We start from the raw sequence: 12,051 nt of genomic DNA, 5'->3' as shown, positions 1-12,051 counted from the left end.
AAATGGGCGGTAATTTAGAATGCATATGATACTGTATTTACGATAGCACAGCTTCTTCCTTTGTCCCTCAGTCTTCCCGCTCTTTCACTCAAACCCAACCCCTTTTCTTTTGTGTAACCAGCTGTCATATCTGATCCGTCCGCTAGGGACGTTTTCCTTTATGACGTAATTTGTAATCAAGGTATAATTCATTCTGTGTATATGTAATTCTGTGTGATTAGTTAGGTATTTAATAAATAAATAATTAAACCCAATTTTGTATTGCTGATTCAACTTGTTAGCCAGGGTTCGTGAAGATAACCAAGAATTTACAACATTCAGATGAGTGAATTAAGGTGACGATTAATATTGACTGCTATTGATGTAAAATATTACTAGGTCTTTAAGAGTTTATTCAGAAGATAACAGGTCTATAAATATTATTTTGTGGTGCCCCGGCTCTCTAGTTAATTACATTTACATGATTAGCTCAATCAGGTAATATTAATTATGGAGAAAGGATTTTATAGAATAGCATGTCATATCACTTAATCCGGCATAGCCAAAGATACGACAAGGGCCAGTAATCTTTTATCTTATCAGATATATAATAACCTGTTAGGCTCAACATTCGTTTGAGGTTGGGCTGTGGGGCTGTCTGGGACCTTTGCTTCATCAACTTGTTGGCGTAGGACACTTCTCTCACTCCGGTAGCAGACTTAGACCCATCTGAAATAGACAACATGCAGAGGCTATTAATGTATCACCTCAACATAGTTTACCATGCCCTCACCAAACACAAAGTACTGTTCCTTGCAATGTGAACTGCGGGCCTTACCCAATCTGTTCTTCAGTGGGTCTGACTTGGCAAGTCTCTTGATCAGGTGGTTCCTCTCAGCGACAGCCATCTTGATCAGGTTAGCAGGTTTGGTTCGGTTCTGCTGACAGGACTCTGCAGTATGAACTGGCAAGAGGAACTGAGGTGTGGGGACTCTTGGGAAAGACTCCTCTGGTGTCTTGGTGGTTAGTTCATCCTGGACAGACTCCTCCTCTGGTGTCTGGGTGGTTAGTTCCTCCTGGACAGAGTCCTCCTCTGGTGTCTGGTTGGTTAGTTCCTCCTGGACAGACTCCTCCTCTGGTGTCTGGGTGACTGATTCTTCCTGGATCATCTGTGGTGTCTCTGGCCCAGGACAGGGTGGAGCATTGGTAGTGTCTTCAGGCTGGGGTTTGGAAGTTACCTCCACATTTGATGTTTCGACATTCTCTTCTGTTTCAACACTCTCTTGAGGATTTTCAAATGTTAATGCCTCTTCATGTGGTGGACAAGCCAATCTTGATGTTGGTGCATTCTCTACATGTTGAGGACTGACCAAGTCGGATGATTTGCTGGTCTCTATGTTGTCTGGTTTGACCCACTCTGCTACTTCAGTAACATCCTCAGCAGGTGAAGGTCCCAATCCCAGTTCTTCTGCTGGATTCTGATGCTCCATGGCAGCACCGCCTGGTATTGAGAAAAACATACCACGTTTTAGTATTCTGATGTTCCATGGCAGCACCGCCTTGTAGTGAGAAAACATAATACATTTTAGGAATCATACATAGAAAAACTAGACTCATGTATATGCAACACATAATCTATAAAATGAAGTCGCACTCTCCATATATAAACTCACAGTAATTTATTGGGTAAATCGGCAACGTTTCGGCATCAAAGTGCCTTCTTCAGTAATGCTGAAACATTGGTGATTTACCCAATAATTTACTGGGAGTTTATATATGGAATGTGCAACTCTTTTTTTAAATATATTGTGTGGTACATATACATGAGTCTAGTTTTTCTGTGTATAATTCCTAAAATGTATTATGTTTTCTCACTATAAGGCGGTGCTGCCATGGAACATCAGAATCCTAAAACATGTTATGTTCGCCGTTAGTCAGCACCTCCACATAAAATTATTTCCTCTGGGTGTGCGCCAGCTCATGTCTTTTATATGTATATGTATCCCAACAGATAAATGGGATTTGATCATATCAGATTATAATACAAAGAATAGAATAGATAACGAGCTGAGCTAATTTTCCATATCCAAAATTACCAGGCAGAGGAGAGGCTGAGGGTAATGTTCGGGAGGACGCTGGTCCCTCTTCAGTTTGTGTAGTTCCATGCAATGCTAGTCTTTCATCAGTTTGTGCAGGTCCATTGAATGCTGAAACTTCAGTTTGTGTAGTTCTGTGGGTTGCTGGTCTCTTCTCAGTTTGTGTAGTTCTATGCAATGCTGAAAGTTCAGTTTGTGTAGTTCCATGTGACGCTGGTCTCTCATCAGTTTGTGTGATTCCATGGGCCAAGTTGTGAAAGGAAATGCATGCTTATAACAATAATATCAATTGTATGGCTTAAGCCATGGTTCATTCCAATATCTATAAACACACTATAATATCAACATAGACCCCATCAAATCAATCAATGTATGAGTTGATTAAAGTACATAATCTCACCAAATTTGAAATCTTCTGAATGCAGAGTTGAGGTTGTCAGTAATCTTTCAGATGTCTCCGGATTAGTCACCTGATCATCAATCATCGCAGAAGATGCTTGTGGAGATACTCTGGGAGATGTGTGTTTTTCTCGTGTCTCTGCTGTTCTCCCTACTACTGTTTCAGAAGGAGCTCTTTCTGACAAACTACTTCTTGAAGATCTTGGAACTGCTGGTGAAATTCTACCAACAGAAGCAGATGGACACACCAGTAGCTCCTCCATTGATGGAGCAGGGGGAATCCTGGACTGACTGGATTGTGGAGAAACTCTTTGAGAAACTGGGTGTCTGTCCATTGATGGTGCAGAGGGAATCCTAGGCAGACTGGATTCACCAACATGAGCTGTGGATGCAGATACAAATTTTGGCACATACTGTATACATTTCACCTTAGAAGTTTTGCCAATTTTTTCCTAAAACATTTCTTATTAGTAGCTTATTAGTCGCTCATTCTTCAGAGTATGGATGACAGTTGTACCTGATACCAGAGAAGTTTGTGGAGAAGCTCTTGGTGATACTCTGGGAGATGTGTATCTCTCTGGTGTCTCTGCTGTTCTCCCCACACTCTCCTCTCTACTGGGTATCCTGACTGAGGGCACGCTCTGTGCTGCATCAGCTAGTTCTGTTTCAGATGGAGCTTTTGCAGTAATATCACTTCCCGAACATTCAGGGGAAACAACTGAAGTTTGCTTTATAGGTGATGTTGAATGAGGCAGCTCTTTATAGGAAGAGGCCTTCTGAGGTATGATCACATCAGATATTTTGTCCACAGCCAGATCCTCAAAGCTGCTTGTTGAATTTCTCATCTGACCAGATGATTCTACCTCAGAGGCTGCTGAGAAAAAGACCTGAACAGATTGAGTGCCAGACATTTTCTCCTGCGAGGGAAATGTGTCACTGCTTGAGGATATATCCTCATCAGTCACAGTCTCCACAACAGCAACAGAGGGGAGTTCCCCCATGGACGGTGGGTGAGGAAGGTCCTCAAACAAGGGAACCTTATAAAACATGACCACACTAGACACTCCCTCTGGTTCCTCCCATTCCTTATCACCAGGGACAGGACTAGGAGCAGGGGACAGGTCACATGTTGTGTGGGATCCGTTGGATGAAGGCAAGGCTTTGCTGTGGAAGATGAGTGTCTCAGGGAGACACTCAGAGTGAACTATAATCACATGCTCGGACGGAGCCCTGGAAGTGCGGATCAGCACAGTGTTCTCAACGTCGACCACACCGCAGACTGAAGGATCTTTCTGGTACACGGCACAATGGACCCCTGAACTGCTGACCGCATTATCCTCCATGGCCTGGTGGCCAGGCTCCTCACAGTGTACATGGCTTGATGATGTATCAGATGCAGACAGACCTAGTGCTGCGTTGTCTCGTTCCTCAGATATTTTGTGAGAGCATTCACTCAAAACAGATTCCGCCAGACCAGTGAAGGAGATGGTTCCCTGGTAGTCCTTAGTGTGACGTCCTTCCAAACACAACCCCAGACCCACCAGAGAGATGGGAGTTAGAAAACACATCTCATTACATGACCAATCTATTGCATCTTTTCAGTGGAAATATATTATGGAAAGTGTAGGGTATACATTTAGGTATTTTGGACTTGTGGAACAAGGAAGGACTTACCCCTTAAATCTCTGAAGATGTATGAGAGTTCTTGAATATCAAGATTTGGATGTTCTGCACAATAAACCATAACTAATTACATGTAATTCAACTGCACAGATAAATGTTTATGTAGCTTAGAGTTCATATGAATATACTAAACATTGTTTGGGGAATTTTTAATGAAGTGTGAATTAATTTTCTATAAGCACTGCACCTTTCTTCAATTGCAGAAGCTGGCCGCTGTAAGACGCTATGAACTCCATGACATTTGGAGGCTCCTCCAGTAGAACCGCGCGACTGACGGCAACTAGCCAGCTCTTCAACCCCCAAGGTAGGATAAGCGTCGGCGGGTGGTTCATTTTCGCAACCAGGGACACTTGTGTGAAAGTCAATGCAATCGTGATGCACCTGCTATTGCTAATCTCTATTATGGTCAGATGAAGAGAAGAGCGGACAGCTAAATATTTCACGTTTGATTCCATTCCGCACACAGCCTAGATGCATTTAGACTAGCGTAGGTCATATTATAGACTTATAAATTACTCGTTTCACACTTACCTCATCACTGTGTTTACAGGACGGTTCTCAAAACATGGCAAACATGCCGTATTTTGTTGTTGGTTATATACAGTCCGTTTGCGCGTACAAGTTGACATCGGTGTCACAATTGGGGGGGTTACATACAGTGCGTGGGCTACGTCATAATAATGCTTGATTTGACATACAGTAGATAAAACATCGATATCTGACAGATGTGTTAGGTTATCGGTTTCCATTGGCTTTATCAGCATTGTGATTGATATTAAATGAGATTCAAACACATTTATAACACACCCTGTTGTTTTGGAAATATTTTCACCCTCTATCTAAATCTATAAAACCCTCTGGATTTATTGACTTATTCATCCAAAGATTTTCTCTGACCTCTTAGCGAATAACAGTAGTTATTTATTTAAAGATTTACAGTGTCAGTTGATGCCTAAGTTATAAGACACAGCAAGAAAAGCAGCAGCTGTATGTTTGCAAGGAGTGGTTTTATTTGCAATTGAAGATCCACCAAAGGGTCAAGTAAAGTTTAGCTGTCTGCCTGTGAAAACAGACCAGGGGTCATTACTGAATGCAGATCCTTGTTTATCCAAAACATCAATCCATCTCATTAAAACAGTGAATTACTGTATGATACCTAATTTACAAAGCAGTTAATGGACAATATACTGGTAGTCAAAAAGGAGAGGGGCATTTTTCCCAGGGTAGCTGCAGTGGAGGAGGCTACTAAAATGAATTATTTGCTTTCATGAAGTATTCTTAGTGGTGCCACAACAGAGGGGTATATAGTTTTTTTAAATAACAAGTTAAGGTGGAGTACCTCTGCAACATAGGTAGGGATGGTTGGGGTTCACAGTTGGCCAGGCATACTGGTAAGGGGCCCTTACCATCACAACCCCAGGAGGAGGACACTGTGGCCCCATAAATACAGGCATGTGGGCCTGAGGCCTGGCCACCACAAGCACACTGTAATTGGCTCCACTGGAATACTGAAGCCCCCCCCCCCCTCCCTTTATGCCCTCATAAAAGCCTCAATTCGTCAGGACATGGATTACAAGGTGTCAAATGTTCCAAAGGTATGCTGGCCCATGTTGACTCCAATGCTTCCCACAGTTGTGTCAAGTTGGCTGGATGTCCTTTGGGTGGCGGACCATTCTTGATACACACAGGACACTGTTGAGGGTGAACATCACAGTGGCATTGCAGTCCTTGAAACAAACCAGTGTGCCTGGCACCTACTACCATACCCTGTTCAAAGGCACTTAAATATTTTGTCCTGCCCATTCACCCTTTGAATGGCGCACATACACAATCCATGTCTCAATTGTCTCAAGGCTTAAAAAATCTTGGATTTTACAAGTGAGAGATTATAGCTTTCACTTGGATTCCCCTGGTCAGTCTATGTAATGGAAAGACCAGGTGTTGTTCATGTTTTGTGTACTCAGTGTATATAGTTAGTGTGTGTAGTAAAGGGATAGCAGAATAGATGATGTTAGTGCTGGTAACACTGTATGGACCCTAGCTGGCAATACTTGTAAAACATCCAGTCTGCTAACATAGAATGAATATACAATATGTTTTTCACCAAGTTGACTGTTTCCCTTTTGAATACCTTGCTGCATCTTTGCTGTACCATTCCCACAGGGACAGGGTTGACCACTGTGACCTTGACCCCAGGTGGATGGCTGAAGGGTAACATCCCTACCACGTCTGATCTATGGCCTGCAAAGGGGGGGCTGGAGAATTGGGCGGGCTGGCTGACCTTCTGCAATACCACTATCCCTGCACTGGGGTTGTCCAGCTTTATCTTGATGGTACAGTGGCTGGTGCAGCCCGACACACTCTCAGGGATTGGAGGTAGGGACCCTGTCATTGGGGGAGGACTGGAGGCCTTGATGAGTGCCCCTGGAGTAGCAGGAAGAGCAGCAGCTGGATGTGAAACTACTTGTGTCACAGGTTGTGATCCATACCCAGGGATGGCATTGAAACGGACGGGTACAGAAGAAGGGATATCTCCTGGTTCTAACTGACCCGCCAGGCGAACCAGGGCACTCTGCCTGTTGCTGGGCAGAATTGTGAGCTCAGGATTCTCTGATCCTTGGCGGATCAGAATGTTCTTCATTTTCTCTGACATTCTGTTTGGGGGAGATTTGACCTTCACCTTTGGTTCTGAACCAGCTGTTGTCCCAGTTAGATTGGGGGGACTGTACGTTGGCTCAGTGGGGGAAGCAGGTCCGACTGTGGAGTTGAAATCCCCCTTCATTGGACTGGCAATGGGCACTGATGTTGACAGAGTTGTTTGTTGTTGGTGGTGGTAACTGGCAGTGGGCACTGGCATGGAGAGTTTTGCTTGTTGTTGCTGGTGGCAACCGACAGGCATGGGCCATATGGTTGAGATTCCATTACTTGGCTCATCCACCACTACATAGCCAAAATAAAATGTTAGTGTAGCTATCACTTTCTAGTCTAACGTTACTGTATCGTTGTGCTTTTCTCTAAATACATATGTTCTAACTTATTCTCATTAGATGTGGATAATAAAATGTGTTGCGCTTCAATAGCAGGAAAACAAACAAATAGCTACTTGTAGGCTAATCTAGCTTTTTAAAATGCATTGCTTACCCCATGCAAAATATGGATCTGCATCATAACAGCCTGGCAAACAGGTCATTTTGAGTTCGGACAAGTAACTGAGCAGATGTTAAAAGGTTCAAATTGCCTTCGGCTCAGTCACTTCAGCATCTGTTGATCTCAAGCAAGACAGATTTGAAAGGTAATGGTGATTGTTTTGTTTATTAAACCCACATTGACACCCATGGAATCTGTTACTAAGCAATGTGGATGTGACATTCTATGACTCATTTTGTGAGTGTTCCAATGGTTCTAATCATAGATTGAGTGGACAACACTGTGTGCATTCCCCAATACTGAAGCTTCACATTATCAGTCTTTTGTATCAATGTGGAAGTTTACCCTCCATCTACAGCATTTATATAGCTGCAATTACCTTAAATATAGAATTTTTGTAGTAATTGATTGCGTGATTGTACAATATCAAAATTGAGGCAGATAACAGATATACAGATAATTCATGCAATGCAGGAATTAAATATCTTTATTGAGTATTACCATCTTGGCAACTACAAAAAGTAGGTCCTTCTCATGTAAAGACAGGATTGGTTGCTCTGGGGATTGTAGTTCCTAACAGCCTGTGGCAAGAAAAAAAAAGAGTCCATATATAACAACATCATAACACAGCTTCTTCAACCACTTCTAATACCATAAGTTTATGTTCCTACATACGTGGTAGTCATGGATGAAATTCATCAATATATAAACAAAAAATAACAACCATACATTTCATAGCGGCAACACATTTATCTATCTTGATTGTTGTTGGAGTGTGTGGCTGATCCTTTGTTGTGAAGCGATTCACATCTGCGGATGCTGTCCTTCTGCTGTAACCCTCCCTGGTTCGGTCCCACGTTGGTGACAGGGACCCAGCGTGAGGAGCCCACCCTTTGAGTTCCTCCTGGTGCCCACATAAGAGCAGGGAGCTGTGGCGCTGCTGCAGCCCCTGGGTCTGCTGCCTCACCTGGAAGGGGATTTCCCCCAGGCGGTACTGCTGGGGGAGGTGGAAGACTGGGTCAGAGTAGCACGATTGGGGCTGAGGTGCCCAGTTTGTGAGCAGGGCAATGGGGCTCAGCCATGTGGTCGGTTTGCAGGCTGCCGTGGGACAAGGAGTGGGATGGCAGCAGATGCCAGAGTACTGGCCACAGTCCTAGTACATGGGGATGTTCTGCCCCAGGGAGTTATAGTGCATCATGGTCTTGGAGGTCTGGTAGGGGCAGATCATGCCACCCATCCTGCACTGGGACTCAGACCCAGTCAGGTGGAAGAGGTGCCAGTGGCTGCTGGTCCCACTGAGGCTGCTACACATGCCTGAGGAGATAGACAGGGAAAGAGAGAAACCATAAGACATGATGGAAGTCTCACAAATATCCCCCAGTATATCATGTCTGAAATATTAAGGTAAAACCTATAGATGAATCACGTGTACAGATATGAACCAACAAATGTATAGCTCAGATTTCTTTTACAATATACTTTACAACTAAAATCTACTGACAGTGCAATGATTTGAACATTAAATGAACGCACTGAAATGTCTCACTGGGCCTGTGAAAACACTGGGGCATGAAGTTAGTCTGCAGTCCATGGTTGGGCAGAGCCATGTCCTGTGTCTCTGCAGCAGCAGGCTGTCATTACCCTGGGGAGTGGGTACTGTGGCCAATCCCAGGCGCTCCCTGGGGATACAGGGAGAAGGGACGGCACACCAAACAGGGGCCCTTAATAAGGCTCCTGCTCGGTGACTCCTGGACTCCAGCGGTATTAGCAACATAGCTGGGGGCCATCAGTGGCTCCTGGGCTAGCACCTGAGCTCCAGCTGCTACATAACTCGTTGCTCTGGGGATATCTGTCACTCCAGGGAGGTTGGTCACAAAACATGGGGTCCTTGGTATCTCTGAAACAGCAGCCGAAGCCGCAGTCTGAGCTGGAGCCGGGCTGGAAGCTACAAGACTTGGGGCCCTGGGAATGTCGGCTGAGGTCATAGGGACAGACAGGAAAGGGAGGCTCTTTCCCTCTGGTCCCAGGCACAGTTGGCACACCAGACTGGGGGTGTTGGCCAGCTCTGGAGCAGGCAGTGAAAGGTAGACTAGGAAGGAGGTTCTGGTGTCTCCTGTGGGCGTGAAGGTGGGTAGGCATGGTGGAGCAGACTGGGACTGAGTTTCCTCTGTTAAGGCAGTAGCGGGCTGTGGGAGCTGCACACTGGGGATGCTTGTCTCCTCTAGTGACACAACAGGAAGGCACACAAAAACATGGGCCATGATGTCATCAGTCACTGCAGTAGGGAGATAGCATATTGGCCAATTCGGTTTCCACTGTGACCACAGAAGGACAAATCAGATTGGAGGATTGTGTCTCCACAGTTGCAACAGTAGGGGGACAAGCCAGCATGGAAGATTGGATTTCCACTCTCATTGCAGAAGGAGAGGGACAAATCAGATTAACAGGGACTGTGTTCTCAGCCAATTGGGGATCAGCCTGGAACACAACTGTACTTCGTTTTTACAGCCTTATTCTTGTTCATGTAGACTGGAAAGGGGATACCTTGTCAGATGCACAACTGAATGCATTCAACCAAAATGTGTCTCCCACATTTAACCCATCCCCAGGGGCAGCATTAAAAGCAGATTATGATTTACAAGATGAAACTAAAAGGAACTGATTTTGCTTGGGACACATACCCTGCATGCCAGTTTGGAAATCCAACCGTGATATAATTATAATTGATTGACCCGTTTTGATAAACAATAACACCACCAACAACAACAAGCAGCATGACAGCTGATGAGAAAAAGTTACTTAGAATTCAGGGCCCCAAAGGCTCTCATTGTTTCAAAAGATCATCAATAGGCATGCTTGGTTTCTCTGTGAAACAATGCAAAGTGATTAGGTCAATAATCATATGTTTCGAAGTGTTACATGCATCAGACTACTGTGGTCTACTAGAATTCAAGCACAGAATAGCCTACCGTCTCTGAAGAAGACCGCTGTGAAGGCAGGAATAGTTTCTGGTTGCAACTTGACCACAGCCTTGCTCATTCCCTCAATCAAATCCTTGAATCCCGTCTGAATATTCAACACTCTCCGCGGATGAGGCATTTAACTGCTAATGAGTTACCAGTTGTTTTAAACGAGGCATATCAGATATAGGTTACCTGCCAAGTTATCATATCAAATAATATGGACAGTTCTATCACTTTTGGCAAGGGTTGATTTAACTTTCAACGCTAAAGCACCTGAAGGCCTGCCTGAACACCAGTCAATCATTATTTCATAACTAATTAAAATGTATTGCTTCTATTCTTTTAAAGCCTCTTAGTGATAAAAAAATATATTTAAAAAAAATCACTAACTGCCAAAGAACTAAGCTACAGATGAAAACTAGCCAAATCTGCCATTTACAGAAATGTTAATTGAGATGTAGTCCCTAACAAATAAATCAATCATGAGACTACATGCATCTTAAAACACATTATGGAAATAAAATGGCCATAGATTTAAGAGATGTATTGTTTTAACACATGATCTTATACATAAAAAACACAGCAACAAAGGAAAACCAGTCTCCAGCAAATACAAGTACACATAAGTGAGTGCCAAAAGGACAATGTCATTTAGCTAGTACCATATCTATAGTATTAAAGTATATTTACAGTGATATGAATAGGGGTTTTCCCTTTCAATGTCAATAGACCTGTTATTAAAACCAGTAAAAACATTTTTTTTTTTTAAGTAACAACGTTGTAACATGTTTGAGGAAATCTGCTTATATTACCATCTTTAATGGATTCACAATGTCTATAACCTAAGGTCAATTTACAGTGACAATGGCCAGGTGATGAGTAGTAGCACAGGGATTGTGCATTCAGATTGTTTACTACTGTAAGGGCAACAGGACTTTGAGGTCATCTGGCAGAAACCTAGACAGTAGGGTTTCTATGGCACAAGTTCACTGCTTTATAATGAAGTGGCATACAGAGTTTTCAATCAGAACCCTTTCATATCTTTTGGGAGAAAGATATTATTGTACTATTCACATTTTAGCCATTTAGCAGACGCTCGTATCCAATGCGACGTACAGGAGCAATTGGGTTAAAGCCTTGCTCAAGGGCATGTCGACAGATGTTTCACATAGTCGGCACAGGGATTTGAACCAGAAACCTTTCAGTTACTGGCCCAACACTCTTAACCATTAGACTACCTGCTGTCTCACTGACAGATTTTCCCCCAATATATTTTTCCTTGGTAAAAAGAGTTACATTTGCCTCCCAGCAGCAACTACTGTACATATTTGATCTGGTTGAAACACACATGATTACACTCCAGTAGTCTGCACTATCCCTCCAGGAGATTTACTGTAAACTACGCATTACAAACTTGATGGCACATTCATTATACAAACATAAGTCAACTGAAACAAACACATTGCAGTGAACCATCACAGTGAAGATCAAGATGGCATCTGGAGTTGTTTCCAGATCCTTCTACCCTCAACGCAGAGCTAGGGTGGATGTATGGTGGAGGAATGGGGCAGTAGTCAAGGTGGGGCCACCTCCTTCCTCATGGAAGCCAGAGCTGAGTGGATGCGTACATGGAGCCTGTTCTCAAAGTCATAGCCAGCAAAGTCATCCTGTAGAAACAAACACAGATTACTACATCACATATAACATCCTCAAAAGGGCACATACTGGTAAGGAAATATTCCAAATCAACGTTTATTTGTCCCGTGCGCCGAATACAACAGGTG

The 12,051-nt window shown here is 43.5% G+C and overlaps 1 protein-coding gene across 2 annotated transcripts in view; it reads right to left on the bottom strand.

Annotated features, from left to right (window-relative positions):
• Positions 1-7,755: 7,755 nt before the first annotated feature.
• LOC109875219 (tetratricopeptide repeat protein 39C) overlaps positions 7,756-12,051 on the bottom strand; it is a 37,253-nt gene continuing 32,957 nt past the window's right edge. Inside the window, exons 14-15 of one of the 2 annotated variants that reach the window (XR_004206389.1) lie at positions 8,838-11,934; positions 7,756-8,618 (exon numbers count right to left, since the gene is read on the bottom strand). Coding sequence is in view for 1 of the 2 variants with exons in the window: in XM_020467478.2 (XP_020323067.1) it covers positions 11,842-11,934 (93 nt within the window). In the remaining variant the exon portion in view is untranslated. Of the gene's footprint in view, positions 11,935-12,051 lie in introns of both variants that reach the window. The other variant, XM_020467478.2, reaches the window with a different exon arrangement.

This window comes from Oncorhynchus kisutch, linkage group LG30 (assembly GCF_002021735.2).
Source record: "Oncorhynchus kisutch isolate 150728-3 linkage group LG30, Okis_V2, whole genome shotgun sequence".
In the NCBI taxonomy this organism is placed as follows: domain Eukaryota; kingdom Metazoa; phylum Chordata; class Actinopteri; order Salmoniformes; family Salmonidae; genus Oncorhynchus; species Oncorhynchus kisutch.
Note: the sequence above shows the minus strand (reverse complement) of the source record. Positions and strands in the feature narration are given on the sequence as shown.